This window comes from Lissotriton helveticus, chromosome 4_1 (assembly GCF_964261635.1).
Source record: "Lissotriton helveticus chromosome 4_1, aLisHel1.1, whole genome shotgun sequence".
Lineage (NCBI taxonomy): Eukaryota > Metazoa > Chordata > Amphibia > Caudata > Salamandridae > Lissotriton > Lissotriton helveticus.
Window position 1 is genome coordinate 2,030,585,911 of NC_136063.1, and position 19,239 is coordinate 2,030,605,149.

The 19,239-nt window shown below is 42.7% G+C and overlaps 1 protein-coding gene across 2 annotated transcripts in view; it reads right to left on the reverse strand.

Moving 5' to 3' along the window:
- Positions 1-19,239, reverse strand: part of NRK (Nik related kinase) — a 1,020,485-nt gene that overhangs the window by 580,140 nt on the left and 421,106 nt on the right. For both annotated transcript variants that reach the window (XM_078688671.1, XM_078688672.1), the window contains exon 7: positions 17,229-17,359. In XM_078688671.1, coding sequence (XP_078544797.1) covers positions 17,229-17,359 — 131 coding nt within the window. The remainder of the gene's footprint in view (positions 1-17,228; positions 17,360-19,239) is intronic.

The window sequence follows — 19,239 nt, forward strand, 5'->3', positions numbered from 1 at the left end:
TTGAAAAAATCAGGACAATGGAAAACAGATTGGACCGAGGAAGAGAAGGCACACAAGAGAAAGGGTAGTAGTGGTCCAATAGCTTTAGATAAGACGCAGAGAGGAAAGCTATGTCTTCACCGAGCCAAAACGTATTACGAAAATGTATACGTGGGAGAAGTCAGCTGTGAACATGCTTTCAATATAGAGTACTATACTAAAGATTTCCTGAAGGGAATGCAAGTGATTCCAAATGTGTATTTTGTATGTGGAAGAAATGCCTACGTGAGACTACCTGACAACTGGTATGGATCATGTTACCTAGCAATTGTCTTCCCCAAAATATATCATGCACAAGACTTAGAGATCATCGAGGGCAAGACATCATCGAGGGGAAGGAGAGATATAGGAGATGCAGAAATGGTTGGAGATGTCTTTGGAGCTATGTTCCCTCTTTTGGGACTAATCCTTAATGATGTTAAAATTAGACGACTGGCAACAGTCGTCGACAGGTTGTCTGCCAGCACTGCTCAGTCCTTAATGCTGGTAGAAGGAGAGATGCAATCGATAAGGGCTATGGTTCTTCAGAACCGTCTTGCGTTAGACGTCCTACTAGCAAAAGAGGGCGGAGTCTGTAAGGCTTTGAAGGTCCAGGAATGTTGTACCTACATTCCAGACAATTCAAAGCCCCTTGAGAAAGTTATTAGGAACATAACTGATATTCACAAGGAGATCGAAGACTTGAGTAGAGAAAATGTCTGGGAAAAGATGGGCCACGGAATGAGTGAAGTTGGAGGGTGGATCTCCACCTTAGGCAAAAGCTTTGTGTGGTATATACTAAAACCTATCATCATAATATTGATCTGTGGGATCATATTGTGGGGATTGGTGAGGGTATTCAAATGGTACAGAGCAAGAAGGTCAGAAAGGGCCCAAAGAGAGCAGCTGCAGAGATTGGCTGCCATACAAGATAATCAGTACAGGAGTCTGAGGGCTCTGGAAACGCAGAGACAAGTTATGCTAGCAATAACTGCAGTTTAAATGTTAGTGATGACCCCGAGAGGTCATCAAAGGGGGGAACTGAGAGAGCGCAAACTGACCTAAATGTATGAGTGCATCACACTTACCCGTAGTAAGCACAAATCATGAGGAGAAATGCCATGAGTGCTAGTAGTATCTGCAATTATATTCTGAATGTATAGCTAATGTAGAGATTTAAGTAGAAGTGGAACTAATACAGAAATGTGTGACACTATATGATTTTATTAGATGTGATTATTCCTGAATCCATGTCGTGTAGCTGCTAAAATGTAAGATGGCATGTGGTTAAACGCAGAATGTGGTAGGCCTCAGGGCCAGAGCTAGAAGGGAAGGTGTTTCTTTTCACGACATAGATTGCACTAATGTTTTGGTCATTGCATTAATGGGCCATGATTTATAGATGTGTTTACTGAATAATAGAATAAGAGTATTAACATGCTTTAATTAATGAAGAAGTTGAATGCTATAATCATTATGAGAAATGTTGTAGGCCTGAAATGTTTTAACATTGATTTACACGTACATGTCTGGGCCGAGAAATGTTGCGAACCTTTTTGGAAGTCTATGAGAGTTGGGTTCTTGGCTGCAGATGTCTGTCTGCAAGAGAGAAGGGAGGATCCGATTATAAATAATATGAATAGAGGTCTGTTCAGTAGACGGCCCAGACATGGAGGAGGGTTCCGGAATGTTTAAGGGGTATCAGCGGGCCGGAGAAGAGTCTGAGAAGCAAGGTCAACTCCAACGTATGAGGCCCAATACAAAGCAGCATGGAAAAAGCCAGAAGCTACACCACGTGAGGGGCGTCTCACGAGGGGCGTCTCAAATGTTGTTGACTGTTTTGTATTAGGGACAGCACCCCTGGGTGGAGTTAGAGCAGATGCCTGAGGACCCTTTAGAGAGCGGATGGGTAGGCAGAGAGGGGTCATGACTGGAGAACTATAGGTTTTCACCAAGAGACTAAGAGTGAGTGACTTCCCTTGGGGGTCATTCACTGCTGACACTTTTGTTAGGTTGAGACTTGGTTAAGTAGGGATACCATCTAGAGCAGGGTAGGGACAGCCTAACCTGTGTGTTTTCCTCCAACTTAAATGAAGGAGAGATCTCAATATGCGTCAATGCTGATAGCTTTATTATTCTTAGAACTTGTGCTGGTAATTTCCGTTGCTCGTCTGAGGGCTTTCAGAGAGCACATGTATGTAGTTGGACCTGTGTATCTCGTGAATCTCATTCTGAGATGCCTGTATTTGCAGCTTATCCTAACCTTACAATAAACTTTTGAAAGCTAGAAGTTGTTTGTGATCTTTTGGAGCGGAGTCCTTTATTGGGTGAACTAACTTGGTAAGAGAGGCACTTTCTTCCTTCAATGACAGGCAACAAAGGTTCAGTCGACCAGATCGGGGTTTAGATCAATAGTGATAAGGTATCGATCAAAATCTCGCCCTTCCAGATGTTTATTAAATAAATGATGGAAGCAACCTGATACCCTAATGGAAGGAGAGGTACAACAATTGTCCAACAAATGCATAATATTGTGCATAAGTAAATCTCTTTAATGGGGTGGGAAGTGAGTGTTCCTGGTCATGGTTTTTCTGGAAACTTTGAGAAAACCCACAACTCTCGAGCTTAGGGTATTCCCATACTTTTCTGGCTCCTACCATGGAAAATGTCAGATATTTACTCCTGTCAAGGACAGAAATAAATCCCATTCCAGGATGGGAGCAAGAACTTAACATCCCAAAGTTAATCAAAGATTTTCTCAGTGTAGCTAAAGAGAGGACATAAAAATCCCACCACTGCTCAAAAGCACTGGCACTTCTGAATGCATAACTGTAAAATACCTTAGAGAAAATGCTTCTGCTGAAAAGAAAAAAGGAATTTACAAATCCTTTCCAGGTTTACATCTCAACAGCTGCAGCCGGCACGGGTTTCCTGGTACAACAGGAAATGGTTTCATGAATTTTAGAAATAAGTAATTCTATGTCCAGGTGAGGTTATAAAAACATTTACTAATTTCTTTGTGAATTAGGCCCAAAGTCCTTTAGACGTCTTTTATAAAAAATATATGCCCGAACAACTTGCCCTTGATTTATTTGGTAAATGGGACTCATGCACAATATATGGATTTTGTAAGTGACGGAGGAGGTCTGTTATGTTCTTTTTATGTTCATTTGGGAGTTCTTTGGGGCATATCAATAATGATTAGAGATAAACATCGCTAAGCGCGTTTAGCGTTGTTTATCCTATTGCTGGATTTCAACGCCGTGATAGCGCTGTATCAACAACGCTTTTCACAACGGCGATAAGAAATTCAGCAATAGCGGGGAAATCGACGTTTTGCCAGGAACATCGCTAGTTTTCAGCGTTGTTCCCTGCAAAACGGTGATAACCTTGCTGATACGACCCTGTGGCCGTATCAGCATAATCCACCCCCTATGTTAAGCATAGGTAAGTCAGGATTTTAGCAGACGTTCGTTTTTGGCGAAAACTGCCGTTATCGCCAAAATCAAACATGTGCTAAAATCCTGTGGGCTGCCTTGTAAATATCCCGATGTGCACATCAGTGATATTTTACAAGGTAGTCCATCAGGGGTACACCCAGTGATGCCAACTATGCATCTCATTAGAGATGCAAAGGGAGGTGTGGGGAAAAAGGGTGCTAACATGCGGTTATGCATGTTAGCACCCTCTTGTAAATAGGGCGATAGTTTTATCTCCGCTTTTTCGGCTTTTAAAGCCAAAAAAGCGGCGATAAAGCCCTTGTTAATATGCCCCTTTATTCCTTGTCTGGATTTATGAGGATTCAGTGAAAACTGGAAAAGAGAGAACAGGAGAGCCAGGTGCTTGTGAGGGTGTGTCAGTACTAATAGAAAAGATGCTGATGAAAAGTTTCCAGGATTCAGGTGAGAACAGCTAACCCATCCCAAAATGTATCCTTGCACTCAGGTACTTATAGCTCTAAAATGAAAGCTGATTAAATCCACGATGCGCAGATCAAACATCTCGACCAGACGAGCACTTTCAGCTCCTGACAAGCAAACCTGGGAACAATGAACTGCGTGCTGATGCTTGCAGTGTTTCCCCAAAGTCATGTATTGGGTCTGACCGTCACAGTGTGGCACCCATTGCCAGGGGCACTGGAATTATGCAGCAGGAGAGGGACAAATTATGCGGCAGAGTCAAGTTAATTATGCAGCAAGAAAAAGCTTATTATGCAGCACTACGCGGCACAAAGTGTACTTAAGTATTACTTCATTCTTTTGTTGTTTTTAAACCGGTTAACACTGTCTGGGCAGTATTTGAACGTCTTTGGTACCAGTGCAACACCCACATATAGCAATCAGCTAAAGATAGGTGGCCAGTCGAAGTTTGCAGATTTGCTTTCACTGTGCGGCATCATGTGTCACAGCATTCGTAGTAACTTTTGGACCGTTACTGCTAGAAACAAAATGTTTTTTGTTAAAAACTGAAAATTATGCAGCATATGATGGATTATGTGGAAAATGCGACAAACCTATAAATATGCGGAAATCGACTCGGCCACACAATCGCATAATTTAAGTGGCCCGACTGTCACATTCGGCAGGTCCATGGTGAGGACGTGAGTAGTTTTCCATATAAACACGTCATTCCATTTGAAGAGGTTGTGCAAAAGATGCTGTAAAATTGGTCCTGGAGGAGGCCATTCAGCAGCTGCTGCACGCGCCCCTGCGCCCTACGTAACAGCCGGATTTGAGGAAGTTGAAGAAGTCTGGGCTGCGCTGCCTAACTCTTGTCTCTCGTTACTATCAGTCCCATCTCGTCGTGCATTCCACACCTGTAATACTGAGTAGAGACTGAGAGCAGCGCGCAATAGGCCCCAAGTAGCTCAGCTCGCGCTGCATCTTCTCGGTGTGACGCTGGGCCAGGCAGTGCAGCTCGAGGTTGCCGTAAGCCCTCATCACTTTTGCAGCCTCAGTCCCAGGAGTCCAGGACGTCACTAATAACCTGCAATAATTTATTTCAGACGACTAGGGACGTATCTTTCTTATTACAAGCATGTTAAGATATCAGAACACGCTTGGAATAAGAACATAATTGTGTTATTTTAATAGGGAAATTATATGTTCCCAGCATTAGCTTCTAATTATGGTGTCAGTGCAAAGAGAAGTAAACAGATTACAAGCCACTAATAACTTAAGCCGTGGTTCTCAAAGGAACTTCTGCACCTAAGTGACAAGCAGCAAGGTCAAATCCACTTTCTAACTCAAATAAGTGAATTTGCCCTGTAAGAGGAGTAGGTTCTGCATTGGCAAATCTGCCCATGGGCAGGTTTGTAGTTTTTTCCGCATAGGACACCCGCCACAAAAAAGTTGCCAGTCGGAAGGTCTTCTCAAAGTTTTGGCTTCAGGTCCTAAAAAGAGGCTAGAATTTTCCTCCGTTAAAAGACAGGAGTAAAACCGTTCACAACACAAGGTGTGAAAGAGAAACTCCCGCAATTGGTGGGGTATATGGTAAATAGGTCGGCCGTGGGAGGGGTAATTATTTTGCCTGTAGAAACATAAAAAAATATTTAGGGCTAGATTAAAAAAGAGATTTGCTATAAGTAGGTGTGACTTACTCTGTGGTATCCCTGGTTACTCCTGAGTAAGGCAGGAGTAATAACACAGCAAAAGAACAGTAGATTACAGCAAAGTATTCATGGATTGCTCCCTTATTGTATCTCATGACATTTTTGCATGTAGGACATTTCACATGCATATTTGTCTACACAAACATTTTTTTAAATCACCTGAGTAGTCCTGGGAATGTCCATTTGGGAACCTTAAGATGTGGAAAAAACAGATGGAAATTTACTCTAAAAAGGTGAATGTCTTTGTCATTACATTTCTAACAGATGTTGAGAACCAGCCTGTAATAAAGAGCCCACACGCAATAAGTGATGATTTCAGAGACGCTTTGTTGATGAGACTTCAGCCACCTCTCTCTGACCAAATGCCGGACTCTAACCGACTCACTTAGAACATGTCGCTTCCCCGCCAAGGTTCCACAGCCTAAGATTCTATGATGCCTTTGGGCTCAGCACTCTGACTCAAGGCACCACTCTCTCTTCCCCTTTTTGGGAAGCATACCCATAGGCAGAAGAGGGAGACAAAGAACATATATGAGCACCTTAATGATTGAGGGGAAACATTGGAACATAAGTAGGAAAAATAACTTGAGTTTAAGGGGAAGCAACAGGTGAATAGGAAAGTTCAGTAAAGTTTAATACTATATACCTGTGATCCGGAACTTAATGAATATCAGTATATGTAGTCACTTAAATATGCCAGCCCTTTACTAGACTGACCACTTTTCTGAAATAACCACTCATCCAACGCTTGCATGATCCTCTGTTCTTGACACTTAACTTGCATGCTACAGCAACACCCTCCGCATTCCCAGAGACTTTGTACTTTTTTGCTCTAGGAACAGTGACAGCCAATTTAAGTTCTATTTCCTGCCATCATCAGTTTTGATTGTATTTTTGAAGGTTGTACCTTCTTTCATGGGTTTGGTGAATTTTGACCACTGTGCACAATGAACAGATGCATACATTTCTATCAGATCAGCCAAATAAATGCGAATGGCTTAAAGGGAATATTTGCAAGCCAACAAGGAAAAAAATAAAATGATAACTAATTTTTATTATCATTTTATTTTCCGTCCTTGCTCAGGAGGATAGGGGTGGGGCGGAGCTGCTCTGCTCATAGAGCAGGGTAGGAGTGATTTACCCACTCCAAGTGCACAAAAAGCTTAGGCCGGCTACATTACAGCCTGTTGCAGTACATGCCCAGCCTCCCATTCCCTGGCTGAGCGCCATACCACGACGCTCAGACCAATCACAGCGCTGCATTGCAGTGTTGTGATTGGCTATGGTGAGCCTGGTAGATGGGTGCTTCTTGCCCTGCAAGCGGACAAACAAGAATGAGAGGCAGCGGCTGTGGCAACAGGTAGCTGTTGTTTTTTAATTCCCTCCCCTGGCAACCCGACCCCGGCCATTAAATACCAGCCACCACTGCTTATTTGCTGTCAAAACCCCTTTTTCTTATTTCCAGACACTTTTCCTCTTTCTTTCTCCAATCGTCCAGAATAGACAGTTGCACAGTTCCTTTAGATCACTCCATCCAAGACAATGACAACCGCGAACCAGGCCTTCTTCCGCTAAATAGTTCAAGAGGGGAATGACCGGTGGAGGAGTGAAGGCGCACTCTATTTGCTACCAATTTACTCTCTAATTATTCCTCCAGGGATTGACCATTCACTCTCACTAGATGGATGCTGTCTGCCAGAATTTTATAAAAAGTCTCTATTTTTGTGTTTCACAGTACACCTTTAGGTACTTCTCTACTTCCTTGGAACACAATTGCACCCAATTATCAGTTGTGAAAGACTTTGGGAAGCACTTCCATCTGAAAGATATTCTCCACAAAATGTATGATACCTTGAGAGCTGTGCTGATATCCACCCCATTTTTTTTTTAAACAGATCTTTACTGGAGTAGTAAAATAAAACATAGCAGCACTTTCAGCTGTACAATATATATCAATGCACTTCGTTTTTCATCCAATCAAATGATGTATTAACTATTTAGAATGACAAAAGCCAATAGGAAATCATCATTGCAAGTCGAAATATATGTACATGAACAAAAAATTAAGTGTTCAATGAATTGGCATTCGCTATGAGAGATTATGCAATGAAAGGTAAGCGAAAAAAAGTGAGTAAACAAACCGTTCACAGAGTGTGCAAGAGCCACTCCTGCAGTTGGTGGGGTATATGGTAAAGAGGCCTGCGATGGGTGGGGTAATTATTTTGCCTGTAGAAACGTCAAAAAAGGGAGGTGGGATCCATTACAACCATATTGAAAATAAGTGCACAAGTACAAACAGGTCAGGTATACTGCACTGCAATGTTACTTATTGTAGGAAAATGCTTCTTTTTGCATGATCACCCCTACTTTCTTGGACTAAAGCTGTTTACTTTTTACTCTGTGCACCGGAGCCCTACTAACCAGGCCCCAGTGCATGTGCTCTGACCCCGAAACAATGGCTAAATTGACTAAGCTCCTAATTGGCCTAAGTAACGTACCTGTAAATCACTAGTATATGGTACAAAGGGATCCTAGGGCCTATAAGTTAGACGTCCCGAGTGGACTGTAGCACACACTGTGCCGCTGCCAGATTGACAGTGCAAAACATGATTGCAGAACTACTACTGCAGTCTGCCTGTACAGTTTTAAAACTGCAACTTTGACCTTACAAAATAAGCTCGTTTGTTAAGCTTAAACCCTCCTTTTAAATATGAATAAGTCACCCCTATGTAGGACTTCATGCCCAGTAAAGCAGGGTGCATAATATTTAAAAGTATGGCATATAAACGTTTGACATAAAACACCTTTACAGTGACAAGGCTTCAAAGGCTGTTTTCACTGTAGTAGGGTGATCTGTTCCATAGGAAAGGAAAATATTGGGACATCATATTAAAATTAAATAATGTTATCTCCACCTAGGAACCAGCAAAAACTTAAATATTGTACATTTTTTACAATATTTATTAAAAGTTTTGTACTGAATATTTTACAAAAGATACTTCCAAAAGTCACTTTTTGTCTGCCTAAAGCATGTACAATCCCATTTGCATGAGCTTTCAACTGTTGTCCAGAAGCTGACTAGCTTCTTGAAAAGGTGAGGACTTGCTTCCAGAGCTGATGCTAAAGCCTTGGATTTGGGAGGTGTTCTGTTCATCCTACAGGATGACCATTTGGGCATTGCCCAGGAACTGAATTTCCTTCAAAGAGGCCTACCTTATCACAGACAGATGTAGCTAACACCTGGGTCTGCCACCTCCCTGGTCCCTCTAGCCAGCCAGGCACCAATTCCAGTGGGAGAGTAGCTGCCCTTAGAACCGGTTTTGAGTGACCACAGATGAGGTATGCTCACTTCCCGGGCCACATTTCTAGGGTGGGCACAGGAGCTCTGCAAAGGGAGAGAAAAGTTCTATCATTTTGGTTTTAGGTAGAGAGGGCACAGTGGAATTGTTTGCAGTAGGGCAACCAGGAACTGCTGCAAAAGTAGGTAGGGATACCCATGCGAACGCTGTCTCTATTGATTAGGGAGAGTGCACGAGCTACACCTACCCACAGGCTAGTGCCAAGAATAAATGAGGCACCCTAGGCACCCTCTTCAGACTACTGGACCTGTGGAAGGCATAAGAAGTGCTTCACCTGCTATTGAGAACTGCGTGAAAAACTCTAAGGGCTGCTCCCACTTGCACCCAGGACAAAGAAGTGGCCTCTAAGGGTTAGCTTGCTGACCTACTGTTTAACTACTGGGACACAAAAGCTGCAAGAAGCCCACCTTCCTGGAGGAGTCCATGTAACTAGTTTCCACTGGACCTGCCCTGGGCCCTGCTGGTGGCTTCTGTTTGAGTGAGTCTTGACCCACAAGTACAATTCTGTGGTCTTGGAACCCTTGGTTGGTATCAGAGTATACACCTCCTGTATACTCCTCCTGCATAACCCTAAAACTTGAGACCTAGACTCTGTCTCCAAACTTTTTGACATGACAACAGTTGAGGGACTGAGACCAACCTGCCAGCCAATCCACTAAGGGTGAATTGCTGTTGGGTCTGACTTTGCCGTAACTCTCGCTATATAGTGTCCGCTCAAAGTCAGAATCTATCAACACTGAGAACGCTTAAACTCCATTCAACAGGTCCCTCAGTTCCACTGCAAATGAGGACCTGATCAATGCTTAAAACCTTCAGGACACCAAAACTCAAACTTCTTTTGCTGGAGCTTTTCCAGCTTAAACCAACAGTTTTTGCTGAGGCTCCAGGTTGAGTAGTAATCTGACACCGTCAAATCCATTCTCATGACACCATCCCACTGCTTGCTTTCACTGCATATCTCTTGACTAGGGGTGAGTGGTTGAAAAGTTTCCGTTCTCTGTCCATCATCTTGTTGTGCTTGCTATGTTCATCACAAGTGGTCAAGGGTATGCCAGACATGGGCCCCTTGCTTGCTGTGCCACTGGATTCAAGTCAGCCTGGCTGATGAGGGGTGATACCCCAAAACCGGTCCCAGGATGCTTGTTTCCAGTCCAGGGAGGACCTGGCCTTGCAGTTCAGGCTGGACTGTTCCCATGAGGAGCAGGGTCAAGACTGATTTGTATATGGCTGGGTCTAAACTCGGGTGGCATAGTGAGTAAAAGAATGATGGATTAAAGGCCAGATCTCGAGTCTGGGGGTGAATGGTCGATAAGTTTCAGCAGTCCATCCATGATCTTGTTGTGTTCGCTATGTTCACCCTAAGTGGCCAAGGGTATTCCCAGACATGGGTCCCTTGTTCGCTGTGGCACTGGGTTCAAGCTAGCCTGGCTGATACCCCGAAAACTGCCCCAGGATACTTGTTTCCAGTCCAGGAAGGACCTGGCCTGGCAGATCAGGCTGGACTGTTCCCATGAAGCGCTGGGTCACGACTGATTTGCATATGTCTGTGTCCAAACTGGGGGGCATATTGAGCAAAAGACCGATGGATTCAACCCAGATCGCTTGGCTAGGGGTGAGTGGTTCAAAGGTTTCAGCACTCTGTCCATCATCTTGTCAAATTCTCCCCTCCACATCTTTTCCAATAGCAGTGGAGCAACCACTTATTTTTGACTACACATCCATGTGAGCTTCATACTCATCCTCAAAATCATGTTCGACCAACCTAGTGAGGCAATCCGCCATCAATTTTTTTGCACCTGGAATGTACTCTACTGTGAAGCAAAACTGCTATAGAGGTACCTCCCAACACCTAACCTGAGAAAACACATTGTCTAAACATTTGGAAACAAATATTTTCCGCAATTGTTTGTGAATAGACACACTGTAAATTTTGAACCCCACAAAAGAATCCTGAATTTGATTAAAGCCCCAAAAATTGCACCACCCCATTTGGTGCTAGTATCAGTGACAACAATGGTGTTTCTATTAGAAATGTAAGCCTGAAGATTTGGCACCATCTGAAATGATCCTTCACTCTTATCAATGCATTCCCACATTTTTCTGAGCAACAATTATCTTCATTACTTTCCAGCAAGCTTCCAAATTGGCTAGTATCTTGGTAACCTCTTCAAACCCTCTTTCATTCTTATAAATTTACTCTTAATTTCTGCTGTCGAACAATACTCCAACTTCTTCTTCAATAACCTTCTCATATGGCAATTGTTTTCTGCCAAAACCTGTACAAAACAACTATAGGACTAAGTGATGCTTATCAAACTCAATAATTCATCTTTACTCTTATGGGACTGAAAACTCTCAATGGTATTGACCAATTTCTTCTTAGGCATCAATATTTCTCTCCAGATTCCAGATAACCAAGATAACTTTTTTCTGGCTGTCCAAACTTGCACTTATCAGCGCTCAGGGTGAGTCTCAGGTCCTTGAACTTTACAATATGTATCTCAGCATCTCATTATGCTCAAGCCATGTTTCACCAAAGACCAATAATATATTCCGGAATAGACTCCATTTCCCTATGAAATTTTGAAGAGGCTGAAATGAGACTAAAAGGCATGTGCAGAAAATGGTATGCCTTCAATGGCATTATGAATTAAGTCAGCTCATGAGAATCAACATGGATTAGCGTTGAACCTGATGCGCCACAACCTAACATTCCATGATATCAATGGCATCAGAACTCTGACCAAAGACCCCAAACAGCCCTTATATGTTACATGGGACTCTACTTATTAACCATTTTCTTTCCTTTTTGGATTTTCGGTTTAGTATTTTTCATCATAAATCTTGGATTCTTAAAACATAATATGCAAAAGAAACATGCAAACCCCACACCATATATTCAGTCTCAGGCCACTATCTGATTTTAAACTTGAAACTTCCCAGAAAGATTTCGGGAGCTATTTAAAGTCCGGCCTACTGGATGTTATGTCACTAATGTGGCAGATATCCCTGTATTACAAGTACCATATGCTATAATACAAGTGTAGAATGGCGGATGGACTGTCCACTATGTCTCTAATGAAGTATCCAGTTCACCAAGCTCTAAACAAAGGCCTTTGTTTTTGAGTAGCGTTTTGAGTAGCGATTGAGTTTTTGGACCATGGAGATAGAGTCAGCCTGAACATAGTCATTCTTCTGTGTTCAGGAAATTGATCCAGTTCTTGAATTAAAGGGGATCCAGACTGACCCTGAGCCGGCAGCTATAATTGAGGCACCTGTGAAATAAGCTGAGTTTGTTCTGCTGTAATTTGCCAACACCGGGACTCAATTTAGCAGGACTGGCACATCATCTGCTTTTTGTTTGGCACAGCAACATGCTGGCAGTGAGGGGGGTTCCTTTAGGTTCCAGCTGGATCTAAAACAAAGACCGAATTTAAAGGGCCATCAGCTCTCCTTTTGATTGAGTATAATCCTGGCTGTAGAGCTATCTGGAGCCTAGCACCTAGTGGCCAATGCAATGGCGGGGAAACAAAAGAACATAGCTTATTACTTTACAAGTACTTAAGAGAAACTACTATTTGGAGGCAAGCTTTTGATTTTATACAATCCCGGCATATAAGAAATATGCATGCACTGTAAGAATGTCAGATGTATAGGTGTGTCTGAGCATTTGCATAAGTAACAATTTAAATACACTCACACCAGTCTAGGTTGCCAGAGCACTCTACATCACATGCACATATTCTACATTGCCTATAAATCATACACATATATGAATAATTATCCACGATAGGACAATGAGAGTTTCAAGGTGTAGGAGTCAATCATCGTCTTTACTGGTATTTATTAAATGTTACAAGTGCATAGCCCGGAGAAACAAAGTCATGATTTAAAATGTTAATCAGTATTTGGAGTTGCATGTACTAATAAGACTTCTTTACTACCCCCAAAAACATTTTTAGCATCCTTGTAATGGCACAAGAAGACTTTTTTTCTACCCCCAAAAAGTCATTTTTAGCAGCTTTGTAATGACACCAGATTGAGACAAAAACAATAAAGTCTAAACTCATGCCTTGCAACTCGTATTCAGTTACTTCGTGCTGATTATTAGCTCACTGTTATACTAGACGAGGGCAATATATGAACTCCAAGTAATAAAAGGATATCTGTGTCAAAAGCAGTAACCCACTTAACCATCTACATAGAATAAAAATCTGTTATCTGCATATTACACAATGTGCTTTGCAGAAAACAAATCAATGGTCTGAAATGTACTAGGCACACAAAACTCTCAGCAGCAGGTGTCTTAACCTTATAAGATATTGTAAAATACCCTCTTTGCCACCAATTAAGCCAGAACAGATTTACTGTCACACTTCTCCTTGTTGCGAATTTCTTTGTGGCAGAGTTTTTAAAACTAAATGTATATTAACTGTCAAACTGCTTTGAGTGACTCTGGCCCTTGTGACTCCACCCCCTTTTTGTTGCTGCACCTTGACATCCAATTTATTGCTTTCTGGAGTAAAGTTTTCAAATTCCAGCACTGAAGTGATCCACCCATTCTTGTACATTGGATTTGGCTCGATTTTTCTCCAAATTCGGCACCTTAAACATACAAAAAGATGGCTTTCTCCTGATTCATTTTTCAGCCAATAGTTCTAGCTAGACATTCTTGCATGGAGATAACTTGGAATTGGGTCCAAAAACTAAACCTACACTGTGAGCAAAAAGTATTTTCTTTGCACCTACTTCTATTTAGCAGTAGGGTGCTCATTACAAGTGGCCCAATAGCTTTGAGTATGTGTGTTATCTCCTCTTACCGCACATATTCAAATTATGAGTTATTTATTTAACATTTTTTTTGCTCACATTTCACACTGGGGGGCATATTTACAAGGAAGTGGAGGAACGCGGTGTTAGCCTCCTTGGCTTAACCCCATGCTCTGCCACTTCTGAAGTGCAGGGCTGCACCGTATTTACAAGAACACAGTGCATCCTTGAGTTTCCCCCTGGACGGGTGCTAATTTTGCTGCATAGCGCCAACACAGGCACTCTTGAACCATAGTGCAAGGGTGCCTGCGTTTAGGGGAATGATTGTTTATGTGTAGGAAGGTGTCCCTTCCTGCACATAAACAATCTAAAAAGGTGTTTTGCAACTTCTATGTGTGCTGCTTAATACAGCACACATAGAAGTTGCAAAACACCATATTTTTTAATGATTCTTTATTTGCAGAAAGGAACATCTTCCCGGACATAAACAATCAATGGGGTTGTACAACGCAGCACACGTGGAAATAGCAAAAACAAGCAGAAATTAAACATTTCTCCTCATTGCGGTAAGACCAGGTTTTAACTGGTCTTAATTATTGGCACCACGCCATATTTATGCCACCCTTGTAAATATGGGACAGCATCAAAATCAATTAGGGCCAGATGTAGGTAATTCCGATTTACCCACTCTTAAATACCGAATCATACCGATTCGGTATTTAAGAGTAGGTAAATTGGAAGTAGGCAAATGTAGGTAATTTTTATTTTACAATTACGGATTCTGTAAGATTCGGTATATACCGATTCAATACCGAATTGGTATTCCCGATTGATTCCTATGGGCCTTGAAGCCCATAGGAATCAATGGGAAATACCGAATCGGTATCTACCGATTCGGTAAATACCGAATCCTGGCAGGGGGAACGGGGTGTCACTTTGACATCCTGTAGCACCCCAATTGCAGGCTTGTGTGCCATGTGGCACACAGACATGCCCTAAGGGCATGTCTGTGTGTCACATGGCATAGGTGTACATGCACAGATGTGCATGTACACTGGAATTCGGTATTTTACCACCCAATAGGATTGGGTGGTAAATTAAGAATTCCTAAGGGCCTGTGGCACTGCAAACTGTGCCACCTACATATGGATTTACAGATTCGGTATATTTACCGATTCGGAAAAATACCGAAGCGGTAAATTTACCGAATCGGTAAATATACAGATTCTGCAAATTCCGAGCCACCTACATGCCAAAAGCCAAATACCGGTCGGTAACGGCCGAAATCGGCCGTTACCGACCGGTATTCGGTGACCCACATCTGGCCCTTAGTGTTGGGGTTGAACGCCCACCACAACACCCTTTGCCTGCCCCTTTTACGCTAAGTATAGCGTGGAAGGGTGCCTTATTCTCAAGGTGGCGTTAAGCCTTGTGAATAAGGCAAGGCTCCTATCGCCACCACAACGTCAAGAAAAGTGAAGTTGTGATGGTGAAAGGGGATGGTAAATGTGCCCCTAAGTGCAATAGAAACTTCATCCTCCAGACCAGCTGTCTCCAACCTTTTCGGTAATAAGAGCTGCTTATTGTCAATGAAAACCATCCTGACCTACTTATATTATTAGAGTTATAATAGTGATCATATCAGACAAGATTACATTAGTGGCCACCACATGCAGCATTACAGCAGTGATCACCAAAGTTCATTAGGAATGGTTGCTAGCAAAAATGTAAAAAGACTTTTTCAATGTGGAATGTCTCTATGCAAGTGATATATAACAGTTATAACAGAAATGCCCCTGGCAACAAGGTTTATTAATAAAGTCTCCCAAATCCTGCATGATTCATCACTCAAATATCAGCCTAAAATATATTTTGAAAATTCAAACATTTTCCTCCAAACATCAGCTTATGAGTTCTGAATATACACGCATTTTGTCTCGAACACATGCTTTTCAAGCAGCATTCATATATTAATTAAGCTAAGCAAAAAGCTTCTGATTTAGTACAGCTCACAAGGGAGCTACTTTTAGGTCGATGGAGAGTTACTGGTAGTTCACAAACTGCTCGTTGGACCACAGCCGCGGCCCATGGAGGGAGTGCCGTGGGGCAGACAGGTGGGGCGGGGGAGGGGCAGGGTGGGGGGGTGATAAATACCAGAATATGGATGATTGCAGGTAAGTTAACAATTAAATTAATAAAACAAATTTCGTTCCGTGCCCTGCATCGCAAAATGCGATGCAGGGCGTGCCACAAAATTTGTTTTATTAATGTAATTGTTTACTTACCCGCAATCATCCATATTACGGTGTTTATCACTCCCCACCTTGCCCCTCCCCTGCCCCGCCTGTCTGCCCCACGGAACTCCATCCACGGGCCGCGGCTGTTGGAGCAGCCCGCTCCAGACAGAGGGGGAAATTTACTAAGATTTCACACCGTGTTTGTATCACAAAAGTGACACAAATCAACCTAAAATCATTTTACTTTGATTTACTTTGCAGCGCCAAACTTCCAGTACAAAACATACGCTAGACTCATGGAGACACTCTTTCACCATGGCGCAAAGGAATATATGATGATACAACGAATTCCGTTGCAACGCATGCCTTTACCACGCATGCGTTACAACGGAATTCGTTTACCACGGATAAACTTTTCCTCGAATAATTGCGCGGTGACGTCATACGTCGTTAAGAGAAAACGGCATTTTTTTCCGATTTCTCTTAAACGACGCTGACGCCGACATGACTTATGGTGAGTTGTTTTATTTGGGGGGGAGACCCCCCCAAGCCCCCCTTTTTTTCTTTTTACCATTACCACATATGCCTTTACTACAAACATCGTAGTAAAGGTATGCGTGGTAAAGGCATTAGTGGTAACCACGCATGCGTTGTACTGCATGCGTGGTTAAAGATTTCGGGGAAACGGCTTCGTTGTAAAGGCCGTTTCCCGGCGCAAAGGTGTCTCTGTGGTGCACCGCAGCTGATTTCATCGCCGGCACTAGGGGAAAAGAGAGGCGAGTGCCATATTTCAGTAAATATGGTGCTCTCCTCTTCTCTCCTTTTCACGCAGGGCAGCATTTGGGACTGCTGCAATGCAGTGCGTGAATAAATGGTCAATCTGCCGCACAGTTCGCAGGTCAAACCTGGTGATATCTAAAGGGGAAGAATGCCCGTGGCATGTCCACGGCGGCTTTTGCACTTTGGTGCACTAAACACCAAAATCTGCATATTATTTTAAGGAAAAAACAAATTATCAGTGATAATTATTGCACACAATATATTCCCTACACACCTGTGTTGTTTTTTATGTATATCGTTAACTATCACACATAAAACCTTGCCACTCCCATTGAAGGACATAGATTAAGACATCATGCGTTGTAGTTCTACCTTTCAAGAATGAATTTCTGTTTCACTGGTGGACACACAGATCACAATGTTCTATTTAAATACGAGCGCAGCAACACTCACTCTGTAATCATACGTGGAATCCGGGTTCTCATCGCAGGCTATGACTTCGGGCGCCATCCAGTAAGGGGTTCCGATGAACGTGTTTCTCCTCCCAATGGTCCGGTCCAGCTGAGCGCTCACACCGAAATCAACTAGAAAAGCAAGCATGTCGGAGGTAAGGAAGCACGGACTGAAAGCACACACGACAACATTTTGAAACTATTTATTTTCCACACGAATAGGCGTCTCGTATGGAAGTCATTTTGAGTTTTATTTGGCTCGACTTTACATTTGAATCTAATTCACAACTGATGGGGAAATATTGTTGTGCTGTCTCATTTTCTTGAAATAAATTAGGAATGCCCAAACGAGAAAAAAAAATACTAGGAAAAGTTTTACAGTTACTCCTTCCGCCCAAATGTATAGCCTCTACACATGCTGTCCTTAATGTACATTCAGGGCTATTGGAATTACTCGATTATGGCGCATTTGCCACATAATCCATCATATGCTGCTTAATCTGCAGATTTTAACAAAAAACATTGTGCCTAACTTAAATGGTTCAAAAGTTACTAAGAATACAGTGACACATTATGCAGCGCAGGGAAAGGCCCTTAGCAAAGGTTGACTGGTCACCTCTCTGTAGCTTATTGCCAATGCCAAGACAGTGTAAACAAGTTTAAACATGACAAAATAATGTAGTCATGCTATCACAAAATGTGCGTCATAATGCCACATAATTTGCCTTTTCTTGCTGCATAATTTACTCAACCCTGCCACATAATTTGGACCTCCCATGCCACATAATTCCAGTGGCCCTGCATAGATTACATTCCACCCTGCTTGTGTAAGAGGTCACCGCACACCTAATGCGACGTCAAAAAGGCTTAAGTGATGCAATGACTTTAACAATATGTGGAGCCAGGAGTGGTGTATGTAGTTAGAGTGACCTGGTGCTCTTATATGAGGCAACTGCATGCTAACTCATTCTAAGGGACCCGCCATGAATGGAACAATACTGCATGGGAGATACCAGGGCTGGAATTCATGATTTCAGATGGTATATCCTGAACAATTTAGGGTAATTAAATGATGTGATCCTTGAATGGGCAATACCCCTGTACATCCTGTACTACCAGTAATGTGGGGTCAGTGGATTTGGCAAGCAGGGCATGCCCAGGTTTTGCTGCAGACAGCATTTCATGGTGTGAGAGAGGGCCCAACTGTGCCTCTGCCCTTTGGCACCCAGTGGTTTTCTCTGGTCTGTTTCAGCAACTGATAAATGTAACTAGAGGGCATATGTACAAGAAAATGCGGAGCATGGTGGTGCGCCAAATTTGGCACCGACATGCTCCATCATTTAAAAAAATACTGGACCCCTTCTGGTTCTCCTAACGCCACAAAAGCTGACTAATGTAGCGCAGGCTCTCTGCTGCCATGTTGCAAGGGTGCTTGCGCTGGTGGGGTGATTGTTTATGTGCAGGAAGGGATACCTTCCTGCACATCAACAATTAATACTGCCATTTTGTTCTTTCTATGTGTGTGCTGCGAAATGCAGCACACATAGAAAGAGCAAAAAAAGAAGATAAATCAATCATATCTCCTCGTATTGCCATTCTAAGACCAGGTAAACCAGGTATTCCATGGCCTTAGTTTGTGGCGCTGTACCAGACTTGTAAATCTGGTCCTGCATCAAAAAGCAATGAAAGGCCCACGGCAACACCCATTGCATGCCCCTTTGCCGCAGTGAACTGCAGTGGAAAGGGGCATATTTACAAGGTGGCGTTAAGCCACATTAATTGGCTTAGCGGCACCTTGAAAATATGGGGAATGCCGCTATGCCACTGGAGCATCAGAAAAAGTCACAATAGGTGCTTGTGATATGTCCCTAGGTTTTCTTGCACCCAGTAATTTCAGGAGCTGAAATATTAGGCTTCTCAGAATTGACCAGTTGTGTATCCCTACGCTGGGATATTGCTCCAATGAGGGCCTAAGAGTATGAATATATTGCTTGCCCTTGTTGCATTGTGTG